We start from the raw sequence: 23,407 nt of genomic DNA on the forward strand, positions 1-23,407 counted from the left end.
CTGCAGCTCCTCTCAGCGACCGACTGACGACTGTAACTCTAAACAAAACAGCTGAGGAGGCAGAGTGAGCGCGGCCAGTGATGCAGAGTAAAATAAGGATGATGCCAGTGATATGTGATAATGTCTCCTAGTGTTTCATGCCTGTCGCTCACGGAGACTTCAAATAAGGTTTTTCACCCGAGTTTGTTGCAGCACAGTGCCCATTACTGTGGCTTATAGTGCTGATAGTCATGGTGGCTTTATGGCTGACGTGTGTGTGTGTGTGTGTGTGTGTGTGTGTCAGTGAGAAGAAAGATGATCAAACAAGTCCCAACTTTGATGAGATTATCATTTATTTCATTTTAATTAACAGTCTTTTAAGTCGTGTGTGTGTGTGTGTGTGTGTGTGTGTGTGTGTGTGGTGTGGGAGGGGGTGGATGGATGTGGGTGACAGCCGTGCTTAGACCTCTTTATACACGTCAGCGATTCACTCTTTAAATCATCCATAAGGCTCTTATCTCTCAGTGGTTTGGCTTTTTAATGCCATCAACATTAACATTCATTGTACATGCTACTTAAAGTAATTGTGTTCCTGCTCAAAAGCCATATTACTCAAGACTTTTCAGAGGTAAGTAAACATGATTTCCCTGTCGAAAACTTCTTGAACATCGTTAACTGCTGCTCTGAAAGGTTATCATACTGCTCAGCAGAAGCCCTGAGTGAATTAACTTTAATTGTTGCCTCTGTATGTTACGTCTTTGGCCTGAGTTGCCCTTGGAACCACCTTAATAGCTTCCCAGAAAGTAGCTCGGTCGCCTTCGTTCTCGCTGCCCGGCTCTCTGTGCTTCTCCAAATAAATCTTCCAAAATGCAGGGTTTTCCCCGGCTGTTTTAAAAGGGCTCAGGCGGTAACCTTGCCAGTGGTATGTGTTGTATGGGAGGGAGAGGGAGGCTGGAGGAGTCTGTGAGAGCACACGATAACCTTTAGGGCCAAAACATCAAGCTCTCTTGCACTGAAGCCTTGTGCCAGGAAAAGATATGAAATATTTTTCTTGACATTTTGGGGGATTTGATGTATTTTTCATGTTCTTTTAGGGAGGAAGGAGACAAGCTCTCTGCTGGGTTCATGTAGGGAGTTTAAAAGGCACTATTGTGTTTTTGTTTTAACACTTGCTGAGCCGGGAACATCGACTTAGAGGAGTTTGCTTCTGGTCCGTAAGCTGCGGCGAGGCTATAGAATTTGCAGCAGCACGGATACACTCAGTCATCACCACTGGAAGTTATCCAGTGCAGCCACAGGCTTCCTGTGTTGCTCAGTTCAGGATGAGTAGCTGCTGATAGACACAAGACTGCAGATCCTCACTGCTTATTTTGTCCCTCCATGTTCAGAAGTTGCCTCACATGAGCCAAATGTCACAAAAATGAATTTAAGTGTCACCTATTGTTTTCCTTCTTTTATCCATATTTAATTGGCAGCAGATAAGAAAGCGATCATCCTTGTGCTTTCAGGACACAATTGATTAATTTACAGAGCAATTATGACAGTTATGATGAGATTACTGCCTGGCAACTCACTTGTCCTTCATTGTCTCTTTGTGATTTAATTTGCAATGCCATGTCAAGAGGCTCTCGGTCTGAAGTTTTGAGGCTGTGGGACACTGTGACAAATTAAATCAAACATGACTGGAGGAGCCTACAGTTGAAGACCAGTGTTTTTGTTTCTTGTTTTTCTTTACAGGCAGATGTACAGTGTCCTGACGTCGTAACGGTCTTGTGTGTTTTCTGGTAATCAAATCTGTGTTTCCTGCAGTTGCCAGGTTTATAATCTTGGACAAGAATAATGACATCTTCCCACATCGCCACCCCACAAATTAGCTTTTATCTGCCGCTGAAAAGGACTGTCACATTTTGATAATGCCATCTTTGAAATACTGGCAGCAGGAAAGATGAAAGCAGGGATACAGAGGAGGGGCAAGGTGTCAAAAGAAGAAAGAGGTAAAGGAACAAGGAGAGAACAGAGGGAACTGGGTGCAAAAAAGAGGCCGAAATAAAGAAATAGAATCATTACAATAGCTTATTTCCACTGTGTTCCTTCGCTGTTTCCTCTGCTTCTGGAAAAAGTAGAAAAAGAAGGAGATCCAAGTATCTGTAAGAAAAAAAGAGGCTTGAGAGGGTGTGGACGCTCATCTGGGGGGTTTAAATGAGTTGCTGTCCACAAGGGGATAATTGTTAAAAGCCCAGCTCCTGGCAAGGTGGGGGGGGGGTGTGTTTGACTTCTGTCTAGGTGGCCACGTGTTTGGTTTGTCTGAGGGAAAATGCACACACAGCTCTCCATGTGCAGCCTTGTGTGTCTTTCTGTGGCCTTGTATATGTGCATCCATTTTTTTGGCACATGTCGGCATACTTGACAGTGGGTGTGCACTCGCTTGGTGTGTGTGTGTGTGTGTGTGTGTTTTCCCCCGGCGCTGCCTGTGTGCTGGTTAGAGCATTAATGATGTGTCGAGGGAGCACTGCCGCTACATAATTTATCAACCAGGATTTATTAGCCGCAGAATTAACTTGTAGGGGCTGGGGAGCACAGGACGCATTTGTTCTTGTTTTTGGATTTATGTGTGTGGATGCATTGTCACTCCCCTGTGATCCATTTCTCTCCATCAGCCTCCTGCCACGGGGACGTCCCCAGTCGTATAATTGGCCAAGTTATTTTAATTTTAGTCGGATTTAAATTACAATTCAGAGCACTGCTTTTCAGCCTGTGTGTGTGTGTGTGTGTGTGTGTGTGTGTGTGTGTGTGTGTGTGTGTCAGTGTATACCATGCCTCAGCAGTGAATCCTCTTCATGTTGTTTTTAGCATGAACCCGTCATTTCTGCACCTGTCTTCACTTCCTGTCAAAAAAATGTGTCGATAAAAAACACAAAATGCATCAATAACACATCGGTTAAATTTAGACAAATAAACAAATACAAACTGTGAGGGTGACACCTCTACAAGATAAAGGGTCAGCGTTTCACTGGTGAAGACCACAGCCGATCCAATAAAAGCACCTGCCCTTGAATCTGTTCAGTTGTTGTGCAGAAGACAAAAAGCTTCAAAACTTTGATTTCTGTATTTTTTCTATCTAACAAAACAGCCAAGTACATTACCCTTCATAAGCAAAGCATTTTCACAATTAACACATTCTGCCTCTGAAAGCTTTTAAGGTCTGTAAGCCTTCGCTCTCCGCCGGCTCCAGATCAGTGTTTTTAACATTTTTCTTTGGGGTGTTTCATATTTTGTTTACAAATATCAACATTTCTTATCCCATCAAATCAAAGAACCCCACTTAATCACGATTATCATAACTCAGTGTTGATTAATCATCTGTCCTATGAAAAACATATGTGTACTGGAACGTCTGTCATTTTGCTGTGTTTCAGATTACCGAGATGGGTAAGGATTCCCTCCCTGCCTGGCTGCACTGGGACGCCAGCAGCAGAATCCTGCGGGGTCTGCCTTTGGAGGAGGACAAAGGTGTCCATTACATCTCCGTATCCATCTCCAACCACACAAAGTCCTCTTCCTCAGAGGTGTTTTCCATCGAGGTGCACCCTGAGGATCACTCGGACTCAGATTCGGCCCAGCTGACGTCCAACCAGGCCTCCACCGAAGATGATGTCCAGCCGTTCATGTGCGGAAACGAGGAGCCGGTCACAGTGCTGACGGTGATCCTGGATGCAGATTTAACCAAGATGAGCTCAGAGCAGAGGGTGGAGCTCCTGGATAGCATGAGGAGTTTCTCTGGGGTGGGGCTCCAGCACATGAAGATACTCCCCGTCGTCAACAACAGGCTGTTTGACATGTCTGCGTTCATGGCTGGGCCGGGGAATGCTAAAAAGGTGAGTGAATGTGCAAACGAGCACATGCACAGGTGGCTTTGTGGATGAATTAATATTTTAATTCTATAATTTGATGGATAATTAGTAATTCTCAATGTCGCCCTAGGTGGTGGAGAACGGCGCTCTGTTGTCCTGGAAGCTCGGCTGCTCGTTGGACCAGAGCACAGTCCCAAATATCAACAGTGTCCAGGGTCCTGCAAAGGAGGGCACGATGTCAGCCAAGCTTGGCTACCCTGTGGTGGGATGGCACATTGCCAACAAGAAACCCCATGTCCCTAAGCGGGTGAGGCGCCAATTAAACAACACTCCAACACCTGTTCTGGCAGTGCTTCCTCCAACAACTGTGGTGGAGCCTCCAGTGAGGATTATCCCCACCCTGTCCTCTCCCTCTATTGCTGCACCAACTGAAAGCTCTGCTCCCCCTGTAAGAGGCCCCGTCCCCCTTCCAGGCAAGCCTACGATCAGAGTCCGTGACCCAATCGCCCACACACCAACCCTGGGACCTCCTCAACCAACGAGGGTGATGGAGACCACCAGTACCATTTCCATCCAGCCAACCATGACCCGGCCTACTTATGTGGAAGCCACTGCCACGCCATCCACACCTACCAGAAAACCTACCAAGAAACCCAAGAGGCCCAAGACCACACCAGCGCCCAGAGAGCCAAAGACGTCCACAGCGAAGCCGTCCAGGCGCACCACCCCATCACCCGGTGTTGTGCCGGATCCATACAATACAAAGCCTACCTTGCGTAACCCTATCGACCAGGTTAATGCATTGGTGGGCACCTATTTCGAGGTTAAGATCCCATCTGATACATTCTTCGATAAAGAGGACGGGACAACAGACAAGCTGCGTCTCACCCTGAGACAGAACCACAATGAAGTGGTTGGAGATGGCTCCTGGATCCAGTTCAACACCACCAGCCAACTCCTCTATGGCCTGCCTGATGTCCAACATGTGGGAAAACATGAATATTTCATGCAGGCAACTGACAAAGGTGGCCTGAGTGCAATTGATGCCATCGAGGTCCGTGTGAACCGCTGGCCCGCCAACGACAAGACCCCTGTGATCTTCACGGCTCGGTTTGAAGGTGAGCCACGTTCCGTAACCAATGACATCCACAAGAAAATCCTTCTGGTCAAGAAGCTGGCGTATGCCCTGGGAGACCGCAACAGCAGCACGGTGAGTCTCCGGAATATCACCAAAGGGTCGATTGTGGTGGAGTGGACGAACACCAGCCTCCCACAGCACCCGTGTCCAAAGGAACAGCTCACAGTCATGAGCAGGACGCTGGCCAATGCTGACGGGAGGCCGTCACAGACCTTCCGCTACTCCATGGAGCCTGAATTTAGACCTCTGGATGTCATGGTGAAAGGAAGGGCAAGCTGCAGAACGTATTCCTTCATCCCACCTGGAGAGATCGACATACCAGAACCTCCAGCAGTCACTCCAGCCCTGGGAACAGGCCGGCAGAGCACAGATGACGTCTATCTCCACACGGTCATTCCTGCTGTGGTGGTCGCGGCAATCCTGTTGATAGCAGGTATCATTGCAATGATCTGCTACAGGAAGAAACGAAAGGGCAAGCTGACCATCGAAGACCAGGCCACCTTCATCAAAAAAGGTGTGCCAATTATCTTTGCAGATGAACTGGATGACTCTAAGCCGCCTCCATCTTCCAGTATGCCCTTGATTCTCCAGGAGGAGAAACCCCCACTTCCACCCCCCGAGTACCCAAACATGGCCACGCCAGAGACCACTCCCCTCAACCAGGAACTGCTGGGGGAGTACACAGCTCTGCGGGATGAAGACCCCAACGCACCTCCCTACCAGCCACCGCCTCCTTTCACCGCTCCCATGGAGGGCAAGGGCTCCCGTCCCAAGAACATGACTCCCTACAGATCACCACCTCCCTACGTGCCGCCCTAAGACTTGTTTAACCCTCCCCTCGTGGGGCGGAGGGAGAGGATGCCTGAGGAACTGTAACGGTTTCCATTCTGGTGTCTGTCTGGACATTTACAGGGAGAGATGACAAGAGGTGCTAAAGTACAAAACAGCTACAAGGGACTTTGGTTTGGAAGGGGGAGTGATAAGTCGGGTGGGGTTTTACAGTAGACAGATGGGATGATTGGTTGAAACAGCTGGGAGGGACTACTGTTTTAGTGGTAGCCACAGCTACTACAGTGGCCTAAGACAAACAAATTCTCGTCACACTGGCTTTCGGGTCGACCAGTTGGTCAGAAGCGACAATTGGGAGACGTGCTCTCCCTTCCCAGCATTTCATTTTTTTCTCTTCTGTTGATTTGGATACTGGCTTTTATTTTGTTTTTCGTCTTTATCCCAAGATTATTAAAATTCTTTTTTTTTGTTTTTTGTTTTTTTTGGACTGAATCGTTTGCCTAACAACTCTTATTTTGTCTTGCTTTTAAGTAATACGAGAAGACAGTGAACTGCCATCAGACCACTGCAGGCAACAACTCGTGTTTTTAATAAAGAGAGTGAGATTCTCTGAATATGAAAAAACAAAAGCTATCACAAGGATCTCAGATCACCCCTGCAGACGACACAAGAGAATGGGAGGCCGAGGAGTGTGTGGTGTGTGAATGAATGGGTGTGTTTATTCAGATTCAGTACGGTTTGCCTTTTAACACTAGTTGTCTGTTTCTATCCTTATTCACAATGTCTAGTAAAGATGAGAATAACAAAGGTAGCCTAAAAAAGATTTAGAGATGAATAATAAATAATTTGTTTATTTCATTGGTTTTAAATTCACTGTATATCTGGAAGATGTTCTGATAGATTGTGTTATATTTTTTTGGTGGTGGAAGAAAGTGAGAAGAGAAAGGGATTGCCTCACTAAAGTAACCTGCAGGAGCTTTTTTATAATTCCTGTTTTGATATCACAACAATACGTCAATAACAGCTCATTAGATGAAAATCCCACCTTCCTCCCAGTTGCCCTCCCATGCCATCAGCAGATCTAACCGGCTCGATAAGGTGCAAGCAGCAGGAAAACATGCAGGGTTTAATGTGGATCTAGTTGTATGCGGATCTCAGTTCATCCAATTCGACCTTAATTTGGCGACAGTTTTACTTGAAGTTAGAAACGCCATACGAGTGCATACAACACGAACCTGAGCAGGAAGTAGAGCCCTACAGTTTATTTTGGCCCTGGGATAATTATTTCTTTTTTACATAATGAGGCAGTTCTTCTCTCCGGTCTGAGAGGAAACATTGTGTGCCAATGGAGACTGTCCCAGATGGGATTGTACAGATATTCACATTTTAGAGGTCACAGAGAAGACGATCGAAGGAAGAAAGAACCATAAATTTCCAGTAATTAGCTCACAGAAACGCGGTCAAAGAAAATCTCCTTCTAATTTTTTTACAAAGTTTTTGATACAGCCTCAAATTGTTTGATTATTAAAAGAAAACATGATTAATGATTAGTCTTCTGTGATTTGTAAAATCTTAGCCTAGAAGTTCGATTATGATTCAATTATGTACACTTTGTTTTTGTTTTTTTCTGTTGTCATGGGTCACATATTTCAAGTGTTTTATTTTACTGTGTGTGTTTGCATATCAAAATGTATCTCCCACTATACAAAGATGGAATGACCCATATTGTATGTAATCACAAATTTTATTTTTATGTCCTTTTATGTTTGCTGATGAGTTTCAACTGAAAGTGACCCTTTGCAATAATAATGTAAGGAGCAGTCCGCTCAGCGACTGGTCGATGCAGGCTCCAGCGAATGACTCGTATTGTCATAATATTGTTGGTTTTTGCAGGATGCCAAGGCTTTTGCTTATCAAGTGTGCATTGTCATAATAAAACCAACTGGTACGATTAAAAAAAAAAAAATCAAAAAAAAATCACCCCTTCTTCATTCATGTATCTGATTTAAGTCGTCTGTGTTGGTTCTGTTGGGAGTTTTTCCGCCTGTGGAAAACGTTGTCTGTCGTCATGCTCTGGTTTTTGGTCACTGTCACTTTTCTACTGCTCCCACTTAGCCTTGAATTGATAAATCAATCTGTCTAAAGTCCACGAGAGGTTTTACCTCCCTAGACGGCTCCTAGCCTGGCAACCACCTCCGGTCTCTGGACTCACTGGGAACGGTCGTACTGCTGTCCTTTTTGTACTAAATTATTCTGCTATTAAATGACTGGTTGGACAATTCAGTTTGAAAGCTCTGCCCATTAAAAAGGCTACGCTGTGAAAACAGTCTCTCAGCTCCATCTCTCTGTCCACACGTTGCATACTGATAATTTGCATCGATTACTCACCATATTGATTGGATGTAAACAGTTTGCCGCCTCTGTTGCACCTCTGTGATAATTCATGACAGAGTTTAGGTTGAAAGCAGAGGAAACAATGATGAATGAATTCCCAAGACATGGCTCGTTGTTAGAATGGATAAACAGATCATGGTGATGACGAAGATGAATGGAGGATTGATCTTGATTTGATTAGGACGCCGTGTGTTTCGACTGAACGTGTACACAACAAGGTCATAAAATCAGCACTATCCTCATTTTGAATCAACACATCTCTCGTCTCAGTCTTTATGAAAACTGATTGACAAATTCTTAAAAATATGAAAGGGAGGCTGCAGACCAGTATGATCTGTAAAGACCTTCAGCATTAACTCTTCCATTTACCACAGTTTAGGACTGCACAAGCAAATAAACTCTCATCTCAAATGTGCTGGTAATCTGATTGGGGATCCTGGCATATTTTAGATGTGCTGAGTTTGCATTTTTCCGGGGCCTAATCAGTCGCCTTCAAAGCGCCAGACAAGCTCAATCTATCACAGGGACGCTGCTAAAATGATTTGTGGCGCCATTTTGTCTCTTTCCTGCAGGAACATCACATCACAGGAAGTTTTTCTTTCCTCCAGAGTTTGAGGTAAAATCAAAGCTACAAACAGCTGAGCTCAGATCACGAGTCCTTCTATGTTCAGCAGCAGCAGCGATGACAGCTGTTTGTTACCATTTACAAAGGCTGAATCAGAAGTGTGAGGTTTATGTAGAGCACTTGTGATTCAGAGGCCAGAGTCTGTACTCTCTAAAGCCTCTCAGAACTGAAGAACTGTACTCGATAAACCCAAGAATAGGAATACTTCTCAGAGTAGAAGAGTGGGATCAATTATCAGACTGTACACTTCGCACCAACTCCATGTTCCTTGGATACCCACCTCTTATGTTCCTATTGTCAGATACTAGACGAATATTGGGCCTGATCTCGTACAGTCACGTTTAGGGAAATGATGGACAGTGAATGTGAAACCGCAGCACAGTTACGAGCCTGGACGTCTTGATCCTGAAAAAAAAACAGAGATGAAGGACAAACAGACTCGTTGAAGTGAAGTGGTGTCGTTCACTCACTGGTTCTGTTTTCCTTTGAGAAACAGCTTCTTTTGATTGAATTACCTTTGTGTTCTGGATGTTAGATGTGAGCTATGGCTGCAACAGAGAAAAAAAAGAAAGAACAATATTAGACTTGTGTCTGATGTTTGGGAATATATTCCATACTGCAGTCCTGTCAAATCCTCCTTCACACACACACAACACTGTAAAGAGAATTATTTTATGTCCTTTAGACAGAGATTTTCATTTTGTAGCATTTTAATATTTGTTACATACGATATAAAGCACATACATCATATCACACTGTCACTTTGACAAGAGGCCTTTAATAACAGTGAAAATTTCCCACAGTAAGAACCAGGTAAAAATGTATTTGACAAATGGAACAAAGAAAAAAAAGACAAATTTTCCTTGAGTCAGCCCTGTGATAGATGATTAGTTCTCTCTGGAGTTGTGACAGACTTTATGAGATGTAATTTTAGCTGACTGAATCTCTTTTCTCAGTAATTGAACATTCTCGTGAAAGGTACAAGGTTGTGCCTTTTGACGGTTGTGCAGAGCATTGTTTGAGGAGACAGTGGAGCCTCAGTCACAAAGGTTCCACTGTTCGAGCTCTTATTACAGGGAGGGCTGATTAAACCCCTCAGTGTGGAGCTTGCTGGGCCTGTTTTAGAAGAGGGGGACCACATGGAGTCCGGTGGTCGGATGGAAACCGCTGTGCAGTCGAGGAACGAGACTTGAAATTGAAAATAATTTGACCATCTAACCCGACAAAGTCATTCAGAAAACAATTCAGCTGGTCTCCAGCTATTATCCACACAATCACACAATAACATGCTCCTTCATCACAGTGAACACAGGCTGTGTGCTTTATTCTCCTCAGCAGAGGAAACGTTCACACACACACACACACTCAGTTAAATGAATAAATAAATACATTTACCACTTCTGACAAAATCCACACGTCCTCTCTCTTCACCATCAGGGCTTTGTTTTCTGTTCTTATTATTCATTTAGATGCTTAAATTCTCATTGGTTGCTAAAAGTCACATGTGACCTCGGTCACATGATCAGTTCAGCCATTATCCTGTAAAACAAGCCAGAAAACAGCAGAGTTGAAGCCACTTTAACTCACCTGTATCCTGCTCAGTCTGCCGGTTTGATCCATGGAGGAGCTCTGACTGCGAGTAACTCAGGTCATCTCTGTTTATACAAGTTATCTCTGCCTCTGTTTCTTCTGTCGTCACTTTTGTACTGTTTAGTTTCTCACTACAACAACTTGACCATGTGGAGGTCATCTGTCTACTTCAGTCAGTTGGATGTCTGCTTTGACATGTTGGAGTTGTGCTAAATGCTAATGTGCATAATATATGCTAATATCCAGAATCAAGCCAAGTCACACGACCAAGCACTCTGACTGCGTGTTGTGTGGTGCTTTAACACTTAAACAAGAACTTAAGTGAGCATACATTGACATCAGTACCACAGATGTTTGTCCCTATCAATCACATACACCCAAAAACATGAGAAAATAAGAGCCAGGTTCAAAAATACTGGAGTTAAACAAGATGAATATAATCCACAGGAGATACCTTTAAAATTCTCTTCCAAGGGGAAACATATACGACACAACAGAGTACAATAGAATACAGATATATTTGGGATAGTTAAGAGAAGAAACTTAAATCAGGGAGGTCAAATGCCTTCCATCTGGAGACAAAAGGCTTTTCCCCAACAAGATTTATTTAAGGGTTAAGATTTGTTTTTGTCTGTATCAAACATTTACACCCAGAAACATGGAGAAATAAGATCCAGGTTAAAAAAATACTGTTGCTGTCTTCATATCATCATATTTTATAGGTCACACAGTGTTTGAATATTTATTTGCCAGCATATATACCATCTAATGTGACCTCTGATATATGACTAAAGTAATTACAGAGTGTCTCTATCTGCTCATCGACGATTTCAGCTCAGGTAGAAAATATGGAACAGAGAGAAAGAGTTTTTGGGAACATGAAGTTATCGCACAACAAGCCCGAGCCGGGCGACATTTAGAGAGGATTGGATTTAATGTGAGCCTGTCTGTCTGTCTGTCTGCCTGCTGATCCAGATCTGTCTATCTTCCTGTGACATGTGGACAGACGCACTCAAACGCACCACACTCATCTGATTCCCTGCTATTTTAATGGAACAGATTCAGCTTCAAACTCCTCTCCAATCACTCATCTTTCACTCTGAGTGTTCTTGACCTTGCACCCCCATCTCTCTCTTACTTCTCTTTCATCCCCCTCTTCCTCTCGTCCTCCCCACCCACCCCTCTATTGCTTTTGTAAACCACATAATGAGTTCTTGTCTGGTTTTACTGAAATGCTTCTTTTTCCATCTCCTATTTTTTTCCCTCTGAAATGCTGCAGCTATTGACATGTTTCCACCTGTCGTCTTCAGACCCATCATTTGAAGACTGTGTCTGTGTTCGTGCTTCATTTTGAGGATGCCACTCAGCAGAGGAAGGAAAATTAGAGGCCTTGATGTGTTTTTGTGTCTTTAAAGATTTTTTTTCTCGACTCCGCTGTAGGACATCACTTTACCACAACATATACCACCTGAGAGAACGTTTCAGAACACCTCCATTTTTAGAGAGAACGTCACGAGTGTGTTCAGCTGTTGTTGCTCTGTGTTGCTCAGGTTCTATCTCCCTCTAACTGAGTGAGAGTTCAGACTGATGCTGAACTGTAGCATCAGTTAAAAACCAGCATCATCTCTGAGATCCAGGAAACTGATGCAGATATCAGGAGTTAGAAACAGCAGCACTTCCTGCTCAGAAAGGAGAAGAGGATCATGGGTAATATACAGTGTTGGGCCTCTGATGTTTTGCCATCATGATAATCAGAGTGATTTTTTTTCATTTCTTCAGTGTTACTGTGATGCTGTCACTCATCATACAGACATACAAAGAGTAGATGTGAGATGAATCACTCTCCATCTCTTTATATCACAGGACATCCTCTGCTGTATAAGCTGCACGTCTTTGCATCACATTGACTTGAGAGGCTTTACACGCAGCCTTAATACTTTACATATTGATGGGAAAATAAATAGCCCACACACACACACAGAGAGAGAGAGACATACAGATAGATATTTGAAGTGTATGATAGAGAGGAATAAATCACATATTGATACCTGTGAAATAGCTCGAGCACATTACGACATCAATATCTCATCTGTTCCAGGAGTTGTTCAGGGGATTCAAACCTGACACGGCGGCTCACGCAATAAAAGCATCTGGGGATCAGCGTCTCTCTGAGCTCGTCATCAATCCATTAACTTTCACACGATGTGACCTTCACAACACTTCAGTGAGTAAATATTACAGCTCGTCTCTCTCTCTACCTCCTCCTCCTTCCCTGATTATCCATCTTAATTTTTACCTCAACTTCCTGAGCATCTCTTCACCTGTTCCCAGTTTCTTCACCTTGTGTTTTGTGCAGTTTAAACAGTCTGCACGGCCCTGCCTCCTGCACACAAAGCTCAACAAAATGGAGGTTGATGGGAATGTTGTCAGTTTCACCCTCAAGGGACAAAATGTTTGGAAATTATCTGGAAATCCTCCAGATAATATTTGTGGAGGTATTTCAGTCTGGATCAAAGCGGTGGGGGGACAGACAGGAAGCCATGCCTCTCTGAGATGTGTCATGTGACTTGTTTTCAGTTGCCATGGAAACAGCAACACCTCAGAGAAGGAATGGGGTTTTTTTTTATTTAGTAAATTTCAAATTTCAGCCTTTTATTCTTCTCTGAATTACATGTTTCCTGGTTGTTTTCAGGTTAAGATCAGGGAAGGCTAACTCTAATTTAACCCGGGTTACAGTCCAGCCAGGCCCGGACCACTCCTGAAGTATCCGGTTCAGGTAAGGTCACTTCCGCTTCCTCTTCCGCTTCCTCTTCCTCTGTCTCAGACACCTGAACCCTCACCATCCTCACAGACTCTTTATTAAACCCTCTGCACTCAGTGGTGAGTTACATCTACATATTGTTATTAAATACCTCCCGCTAGCATAGCGGTTAGCGTGCTAGTTTATGCTAGCTTTGCGATAGGCCGCAAATTCAAAACTCCCATAGGGAAACTGCCGATTTAAGGCTTCTGGCGATTAACCAGAGTTGGATGTGAAGCTGTGTTTTCATGTGTTAAAACCTTTTCAGAGCTTTCGGTTTTTAGTGTTTTGGTTTAATCGTTTTGTGGTTAAATGGTTCATCGTGTCATTCGTTGTGTAACTTGATCAAAAGGTGGTTTTTAACTGGAACGATAACTGTGACTTTTTCCAGTGAGATTCGTGAAGGTATTGTACAAGAGAGAACTTTGAAATTCTAAATATGAATCATTCCTTTAATGACAAGCAGGACTCTGTGAACCATGGTCCCTGGTTTATAGGAATATAATGTGAAGGCGACAGGGCTGCTCAGCCATGTTATATTGTACTGAAATAAATGACCTGGCTTTATTAAATGTGAGTAGTTTGCTATGCTTCTGTATTTGGAGTGTTAAGATTAGGTTAATAACATGTGTTGTCCTGCAGCCATTTGAGTTTAATCTGAAGTCTCTGGACTGGAGACAGAATAAATGCTGGCGAGCGTCAGTGTCTCCCTCTGTGATTATTCTCTTTTCATATTCAGCGACGTTGACACTGCAGGCAACAAACATCAACATCACAGCTCCAACAGTTTAATACCACACACACACACACACACACACACACACACACACAAAGTTGCAAAAACAACATACACAGCAAGGTGCACACACACACACACTCACACTCATGCGAGGGCACCACAATTCAATGTCACAGCCATTTTCCTATCATCTCAGCCGTGGTTAGTATTCTGTCACAGTGCCCAGTGTAGTATGAAGCAGTGCTCATTTGTATGTTGATAAAACGTAATCTCCCAGGTGCCTGGCTGAATTTGTGAACACTATCCTTCTGACATTTGCAGAATGCCAAGCAACACATTGCTCTGCCAGCCAGAGTGTGTGTGTGTGTGTGTGTGTGTGTGTGTGTGTGTGTGTCTGTCTGTGTTGCATGTGCCAGTCAAGATCTGTTAACTTGTGCCTTTGTTTTCATACATACATGTACGTTTTTATGTGTGTGAGAGGTGGTGGTCGTTATTTCCTCTCTTGTCCCGAGGTGTGTGTGTGTATGTGTGTGTGTGTGTGTGAGGGATTAAGCCAGTGTTTTCTGAAGACAACAGATAAGATGGTAATGCTCATGTCTGATAGGCATTACGTTTCACAACAATGCTGGGAGTAGCTTAGCTTAGCTGCTTTAATGAAGAGTCACTCAAACCTCTGTTTCGTCTGTTATCCGCCTCCTTCACCTCTGTGTCGGTGCACGGTTTAAATCCTTGTAATAATTCAATATGGTGTACCGTCAGCTGTGTGAATGGGCAAAGGTGACCTTCAGTGAAAAATCTCTTTGAGTGGTTGATGTGACTAGAAAAAAGTTAGGCTAGTTTAATAGAGTCCTGCAGCACTGATCCTAAAACCAGGAAGTCAGTTAGCATGTTAGCATGTTAGCTCTTCCTGTTGTCAGTGTGTTTCTGGTTAAATGTCTGAAATAAGGTCTGTGGTTTTAACACAAGCTCAAGACATTTTCAGGTTTTATTCTCCGACATAAAATGGGTCAGTAAATCCCCCACTCCTGATGTTTGAAGCTTTTACGTGTCTTAAAAAAGGCGGTTGCTAACGAGTGTCTAAATGAGACTACAGAGGTTGTCGGGGACGTTAACATGAAAACCCATCTACTCACCAGTCCACCTTTACAGCCTCGTTGTGTTTCTACTCACGCTCTTTCAAACTCTCACTAACTTTCTAAGAAGAAAGGCTTTTGTAGAAGAGCTCAGAGCTAAATGAAATGACCAGTTGGAAGCTTAGTGGTGGAGACGTTGACGTCATGTGACGAATGGGGGCGCCATTTTGCAAATTGGTTTCTAGTTTTTCTCATTAATCAGTAGCATGTTGGCAGTGAATGAAAATCTTTTGAAACAAAGGTAATTGACACCTGTAAAAAAAAAAAAAAAAAAAACCCTCCCAGCCCTGTTCTAACCTACAGGTGTATTTATACCTCGACATATTTTGACCTGCGAATCTGCAAATCTGCACACAATGTTTTGTGTGTTCAAAGAGTGATAATATATCTGAGATAAAACTCAAGGACAGAAGTGTTGCTCCCACACTGACTCGAGGTCAGTTTGCTCACTTGCGTCATGAGACTAATTGCATTATCAGGTAACACTGACCTTTAAAACGTGCCCTGTTTGTAATTTATCTGAATGATGTAACTTTGTCATTGAGCAGAGTAAGATTCTTCACTTTACCTTCTCACAGGTTCTTTACATCCGCTCCCTGAAAGCCCTGACCTGGTGGTTCACTTGGCTGCCATTCAACAACAACATACCTGAGGTGAGTAAAGTGGGCTGATGTTCCTGCAGCTGTGCTGTGTTGTTACTTAAAACTGCATCAAGTTTGGCATCCACTTTCTGGCCTCTTTGCTTTAAACATCTGCCTGTTGAAGGTGGAAATGAAGTGGATGACAGAGGATGAAAAACCAAAACGATGAGGTGAAACATAATAAAATGCTGTGTAGAGTTGAGGGGACTGCATGAAAAAAGAAGGGTTTAAATAACACCTAAACCATGTTTTATGTACGAGATCAAAATAAGTACTAAAGTTACCTCCAGGCTGCTGACTGCAACAGAAATCCCAAACAATTTCACATACTGATCTAATGTTGCTCTGGTTTTGTTATTACATTTTCACCCTGTATTTCATCAAATGTCTGTGAGAATCTTTTTCAGTGTTTTGGAGCAGAAAACAAGACTCTCAGGTTCCTCTTGTAATTATCCTTAAAGGAATACGCTGCCTTTTAAAGGCTCAGTCCGAAGCTCACGTTCCTACACAAGGACAAAATGAATAATCGAAAACTTAATTGAAGCAGAATGTTTCTCAAAGAACTCTTTATTCATGTTATGTGTAGGGCTGTACCTGACTCAGAATTTCAGAGCAAAGAATCATTTATTTCATAAAAGGAACAAATCTGAAAACCCACTAGTTTCAATCACTGATTTCGTTTCGTTTTCATTTCCACACCGTCAGACGGACTGAATGTTGGCCTCATGGTCGTTGTTGTTCAGTTATGAAATCCTACCAAAGAGTGTGAAAACTCACCCTTTGGTTTGCCAACATGATATCATGTAGACATCAATGTTAAAAAGTCAGCTGGAGACTTGCGTTTGCTTGTGGAGCTACACATGATGAAACCTGCAAGTGACAGTTGAAACTTTAGCCGGTAAAACGTCGCACGTAAAAAAAAACAAAAAAACAACAGCTTTTTGCCATGAAAATTCTTTGTAAATTTCCAAACAGCAGAGCCTTGATTTCAGGCAGTCATTGACGTAAACTGCATATGTGCAGTGGAATTACAGAAAGCTTGCTGTCGGATTTCTGCTGCCGCCAAAATAAACACAGAGGAAATTAGCTACTTAGGAGTAAGAGTGACTTTAAATGAGCCACATTTTCTGGTGGTTTGCACCAAAGAAAACAAAGAGTAAATGTAATTGGTTATTCTGTTACAGGCTTCTCTCTCAAACAGCGAGTTCTTCTTGGTTCTGTTCATCTGCTCTGAACACATATTGCCACTTGAAGCAGTGTGACCTATGTGTCATGTCATGTTGCTGCATTTCCCGCCTTGGGCTCTGAGATACAGAGACCAAGTCATCTGTTTCAAAGACAGTGGCGTTTAAAGTATCACTGGAATCTTGGTGTCCCTCGTCGTCTTCTTCATCCCTCCATCTCTCTTTCTCTTTCCCTCCCTCCCTCTCTCTCTCTGGGTACACTCATTCCCCCAAGGAGTCGTGTCAAACAGAGAGGAGCTGATATCAAAGGTTGTGTTAGCCCCCTACGGGTTCAGGATCAGAGTGGTCGAGGCAGGAAGAGGCGAAATGAGACGAGAAGAGGAGCGGAGGAGGAAGGAGAGGAGGAAAATGGAGAAGAGAAATTATTTTGGGGGAAAGATTTGCCATATTGCAGCAGGGCTGAGGGGGCAGATGAAAGGAGGGGGGAGGGAAGAGGAGAGGATCGGGGGAAGACAAATGCACTGTAAAGCGGCGTTAGAGAAGTAACAACCACAGTGGATTCCAGCCAAAGTACAAAAGAAAGTAAAGCTGTCGTCTTCTCTTGCCAAGGTCTTTTATTCGTCCTTCTGCCTCATGGGTCAAGAGATGGCAAAGAAGGAGAGCAGACGGAGGGAGGGGGGAGATGAAAAGACAAGCCTGTACTCAGGGGGAATGTTAGAGGAGCTGTCGAACAACAAACTAATGTACGAGAGTGAAATTTTCTAACAGTGCTAATACAGTTACCCTGTCATCAAACCTCATCATCACTCCAGTGTCGTTAATATTATGATCCTCCTCTTAGTGTTTAAATGTATTTGAACATCAGCATGTTGGAATTATCACTGTTAGCATGTTAGCATGTAGCTTAATCTCTGCCTTTACGTTGGAAGTTTAGGAGTAAAACAAAGGCTGAGAGCTGGTAACTGGACCTTTGAGACTGGACCTTCCTGCAGCCTGAGATACGTTTGAATCGGTTCACGTTCATGGTTCAAAGTTCCTTTTTAAGAACGTTCTGAAGTGTTTCAGTGTCTTCAGGTGGAGCAGATTTATTTTGGTTCTCTGAAAGAGCAATGACAACAAAGGTTTTCCTGTGAGCGTCAATGTTTTTCCGACTTCTCAACTGGAACACGGTGAACGCGGAGGTGACGTCGCTCCCGGGTCCGACGTTGATGTAAATGCTTGTGTCCATTTTTTTGTGATAAAAGTGAAAAATGCTTGAAAGACCCTGAGGGAGAAGTTTGGAGTTTGGAGTGAGTCTGATTGTCAGTTTGGTGAAGTTACGACATCAGAAAGTTGAGGGTGGGGTCACGTTTCAGACGCTGCTCGATCATCTCAAACACAATAATGTTTTTAACCACAAAGGATCAGATCGTCTGCTCGATACAATACTTTGCTGAGCTGCTAATTTGATCTGTCTGTTGATTTATTTAACCACTTTCAATGGTTGCATTGTGCAAAATGACAATTACAGTAAACATGAGCCACATGAAAAAAGTGTCACTGCTTAAATCTGAAATATACTGATCTGACTCATGTCGTAAAAAAACAGACAGACTCTGTGGCTCTCTGTTGCATTAGCATTGGTGAGAAGAAATTCAGTGAAAACATATTTATCATCCAACACTGTCAGGACCCCACCTAGCAATTCAACAACCAAAAGAAAATATAGTTTCACAGAAGTTATTCAGATATTAATGGTTGTATAGGCCGGGGTATAGTTGGCAGGCTGATGGTTTTTGCTTGGCAGTATTTTCTTCAGCCCAGCTGGAGTGTTAAAGGTCAGCAGAGATGGGGAGATGTTTACAGCGCAAATTACATACGAGCACAGAAGCCTGGGGAGAGCTTACAGGCTCCAGTGGGCCCGACTTGACTCATTAGTCAGAACTGCTGCAGCTCCATCAGGGTGCAAGGCCAGGAGATCTGACAACAGCACTTCACACAGAAAGCACTGGAGGTTTTGGAGTTTGTTTTCATTGAGAGAGCATTGTATGGAGGGTGTCGATGAAAACGTGCTGGAGCGACCTCGTTGGTGGAAGTAAACTAGCCAGAAAACGCAGCTCTCGTGTGCGACCATCCTGCATGACCTCTGAGGTATTTTTTTCTCATTTGAGGGTCAAAAACCGAACACTGAGGAGAGCCGGGCACGCTCTCTTTGGATTGTCACATGGAACAGAATGATAGCCAATCAGGAAGCAGCTGACTGAGGATGGAAGCACAACAAACAAGAGACGACGTCGTCCGCCATGTTTGTTTCCTCTGACGTGGTCAGATGTGGAGCTGTGAGAGTCCAGACTCTGGTTGTTGGTGGTGAATCTGTCAGTGTGTTGGTCGTCTCTCTGCACGTCACACACTGTAAGAACACAACTGTGACAGTCTGACGTTATCTGTCGTCGTGTGTGTGATCTCTCACAGTTAAGATTTAAAAATCTTTTAGTGTGAGCCCGGCTTTAGTAATACATGAGATATCCCTGGTCAAGATACATTATGTGGCTGTAATATGATGCCATCAGTTTGTTTAGTTTGAATCTGTTTCCGGCCTGAGGACTGCTGCTTTTACTTGTTATCTGTTAATATCTCTGTTTGTTTGTGGGCTGGTGGGAGCCATCTTGTCTTGAGGTTAAATTTGGCCTTTAACTTTAAATTCTCATGTAAAACCTGTAAAACACTGACTGTTTGGGACGAGAGGAAGCTGCTTCTTCACCAGCAGCACTGCTGAATTAAGCTAACACCCCATAATCTGTGTTGTATATTTCTGTGCTGTGGTCCGAGACACTGAATGCCTACTTTAAGTTTTGCATTTCTGACTTGTTTCCTGCTTCCAGCCCCACAACAAGGAGGACAATATGTCTTTATCTGAAGTTAAAACATTATTATTAACCCTCATTATACTGGCCATAAGCTTAAAATGGGGCAGGCTTTGTCGTTATCTCTGTGTATAATGCATGAAAGGGAATACGAAACTGAGAGCTTGGGGACAGATAGAGAACAGAATCTGCTGCCAAGTCTATTAGCAATTAAGAATCCCGATCTCCCTCCATTCTCCTTGAACTGTATTGGACAGCAGAGACTGTATCTCAGCGTTCAATTGGTCACTGTCAGGACACTGTGAGCCCAACTGTCCAACTGAAATCAGGATAGTGCTCAATATAATGGATTCCCATTGGTTTCTGCCGGCCAGACAAACGACATTGGAGAGGTGAGAGAAATGGCTTATTGATGACTGTCTGAACCTGTGGTGGCTCTGAGGAGCTTTACCTCTCTCTCTCTCTCTCACCCTGAAAACAAGTCTCTGCCCTGAACTAAATGTTTAACCTTGTGGGGGAAAAGGTGGGAGCCCACAATGCCTCACTGTGGCTTTCACGCTGTAGACTCACAGACTATCCCAACTGTATCTGAAACTCTGGACTGTGGCGTCCCCCATGGTTCTGTTCTGGATCCTTTTCTGTTTCCCCTCGGACAAGTATTTTAAAGGTATCTCCTTTAAGTCCGTCCACTAAAGTTCTTGTTTTCACTGACAGACACAGATTGTTTTTGTGTCTGACAACATTACATTGTGCTCTGCTCAGTAAAATCTTTCTTAGGTATTAACTCTCTAAGCTTCGAGCAGAAATTACACACAACGTTTCAAACGCAAATCAAATAGAAATATTAGAACAGAAAATGTTACACACTAAACTGTTAAATGACCAAGATAAATAATGATGGAAAGGTTCCTCCTACCACACCTATTCACTGCATAACCAACACACACACACACACACACACACACACACACACTGTACACCAAGCTGACAATAACATAAACTTCCAAAGCTATTTGTCAAACTGATTTTTGCACATTTGTCATTTATGTATCTTTGCCAATTTATCACTGCTGTACTTTACACTTCAGCGCTTCTTAAACACGTCGAGGTTGTTACTCTGGAGCTATTCTTCATCTCTGAATGCTGGTAGTGTGCAGCTGTATGATCCATGTACACACTAACAGGTGGAGGTTTTCCAGCGTCACCACCAGAAGCACACGTATGAACTGTATTAACAATGCGTCAGGTCTAGATGTGGTTGTAAGGATCTGGACTCAGACCTGTGGCTCAGGTGTGTGAACAGAGAGGATGGGAGGGGATGTTTGTGTTGCTTTGGAGGGAGCTGTGTGTGTGTGTGTGTGTCTGTGTATTGTGGGTTTCTGGATGCCTCTGTGTGTGAAGGTAGGAGTGTGTGTGTGTGTGTGTGTGAATGTCTCTCTGTGCCTAACAGTGGAACAGGAGAGAGCTGCCATCTGGTAAAGCCCTCCACCTGCTCACACTTTGGTGGTCCTCCATTGTGTGAGTGTGTGTGTGTGTGTGTGTGTGTGTGAGGTAGGTAGCATCTTGGTGGTCCCCCCTAAATCCCTGGATCTGCCTCGGTCTGATTGAGCAGAGGCGTGTGTGTGTGTGTGTGTGTGTGTGTGTGTGTGACAAACAGCAGAAAACCATACGCAATGGATTATTCTGTAACTCTGAGACAGTTCCATCGCTGCCTGCACCTTCACCTCCCAGCATTCACTGGTGTGAGACTGTTGGCTCCACGGTTACATAAATGTGACTAATGTGCAGACCTGTGTGTTTGAAACATCGCAGGCTGTGGTTTTTTGATGGCTCCTTGTTTGTGTTTGTGCTCATGTTACTTTATCTGCTTCTCAAGGATGTTTGGTGGATTTATTAATTTTTTTCTTATTGAAACAGAACCAAACCATCTGTGGGTGTCTCTGCTTCTACCTCCCGTGGTGCTCCCTCCCTCCCTCAGTGAAAACCACTGTGTCTTTCAGTGCAGCGGCAGCTTCTGTGCGGACAGGAGCACAGCGGTACACGTCAGCGACCGGAGACCCTGTGCACATGTGCCAGAGAGAAGATGGTGCGCTGACAGGTGCAGTGACCATGACAAACGCTGTAGCGGTCGGAGGTGGACTCACCGCTGGACTGGGACAGGGTCAGTGCTGAGGATGGAGATGATTGATTAGATGTCGTTACACACACAGTTTGTATCGTTTAGAAGCTTTTTAAACTCTTTTTGTAGTCGAGGATTAAAAAGTCTGTTTATCACTGAGGGGTTAAGCACAAAGGTACTGCAGCAAAGGAGGAGCAAGTGCTCACTGACCCCTCCCAGATTTATCCTGCAGGGCAGGAGATTCACCTTTAACCTTTCGAGCTTGTTAAATATCTCTCATAACTCTGCTTATGAAGACACCTACTCCATGTTTACGTGCTGTTCAGTGCAGCAGTTCGATTCTACCTGGTAATAGGGTTGCAAAACTTATATGTATGATATATGGAAATTTGCGAAGTTGCACTTTAGCCTGTAACAGTGAACTTACATGTAGAAGAAGAAAACATCTGGCAGCATAATGTTGGTTAAAACAACCAGAATGCACATTCAGGGAGGGAGTCACAGGGAATATGTTTCTTCAACATTTATGTTTTTGTTTTTGTTTTTTTGTTCTACTCTCAAACAAAAACACAAGTATGTCATTTTTAAAATATGTGTTAGTTTACAGCATGTGACCAAACAAAATGTTTATGTTTGTATATGATACAGTTTATGACCCCAAATTTCCTGTTAATTCCCATGGAAACTTTCCAACTTGGAATGTTTCTGTCTTGAGTGGTCAACAAGGTCCGAGCTTTGCAGTCATCTCTCAGTCTGAGTGGTGATGCTGAAGTGCAGTTTAGTTCTGATATGTTGGACTCTTCATGATGTTTTTGTGATAAATAAACAAGTTGGAGGAAACCTGGGATTCAGCCCGGCCTCAAAATGTTGTAAAATAAACACAAAGTGAAATGAACTGAAGAAATAAATGAAAACACCAAATGGACAAACTGTGGCTCATCATATTTATCAGGACGAAATGTTGCCTAATTCAGTTAAAGCAATAAAAAAAATCTAAATATATTTTCCACAAACACACTGCAGAAAACCTCTGAACTGTGAGTTACTGGAGGTGAAGGCAAATGTGTTTGACTTGTTCATTCACCACCTCATCCTCAGCACTCTTACTCCCACTGTATTAGCTGAGTGTCAGTCTACAGGCTGCCTCCGGCCACGTCTCCGTGGAATCATTTTGCATCGAGAAAACAAGTTTGTTTTAGTGCACCGAATAAACAGCCGAGGCCCAGTTGGTTAAAACACTAACTGCTCCCCATCGCTGCCCGAAAATTGTTTTTAAATGTTGGGTGAAAATGGCCTGTAATGACTTGTTTGCTTCTTTCATTAACCATCACTTCAGAAGAGATCAGGAATGATTCCTCTGACACAAAGTGCAGGTCAGATTAATGTGCAACTCAAGCAAACAGCCCAATAACAGCTCTGTCTGATATCGTCATTTTGTGCTGCTTATGTGTTCAGATTCTTTTTGTGCTATCTGCCATAATCTCCACTCCACTGCAGTAAAAGGGGTTTATTTTATGGCTGAATTGTGTTTATGTGGTTATGGTATACTTCCTGTGGCGTAAGTGTTATGATGTCGTAAATG

General features: G+C 43.4%; 1 protein-coding gene and 1 long non-coding RNA gene across 2 annotated transcripts in view; both read left to right on the plus strand.

The window, feature by feature from the left end:
- The window catches only part of dag1 (dystroglycan 1), a 42,868-nt gene extending 34,787 nt beyond the window's left edge, over positions 1-8,081 (plus strand). The window contains exons 3-4 of the mRNA XM_018693484.2: positions 3,396-3,854; positions 3,961-8,081. Coding sequence (XP_018549000.1) covers positions 3,396-3,854; positions 3,961-5,787 — 2,286 coding nt within the window. The 3' untranslated portion in view covers positions 5,788-8,081. The remainder of the gene's footprint in view (positions 1-3,395; positions 3,855-3,960) is intronic.
- Positions 8,082-10,321: 2,240 nt separating this feature from the next.
- LOC108894861 (uncharacterized) lies at positions 10,322-23,251 on the plus strand. The gene is made up of 5 exons (XR_001962866.2): positions 10,322-10,424; positions 12,465-12,590; positions 13,059-13,142; positions 15,617-15,691; positions 21,624-23,251. It is a non-coding gene; the product is annotated as an uncharacterized LOC108894861 (long non-coding RNA).
- The last annotated feature ends 156 nt before the right edge of the window (positions 23,252-23,407 follow it).

Source organism: Lates calcarifer, linkage group LG12, assembly GCF_001640805.2.
Source record: "Lates calcarifer isolate ASB-BC8 linkage group LG12, TLL_Latcal_v3, whole genome shotgun sequence".
Taxonomy (NCBI): Eukaryota; Metazoa; Chordata; class Actinopteri; family Centropomidae; genus Lates; species Lates calcarifer.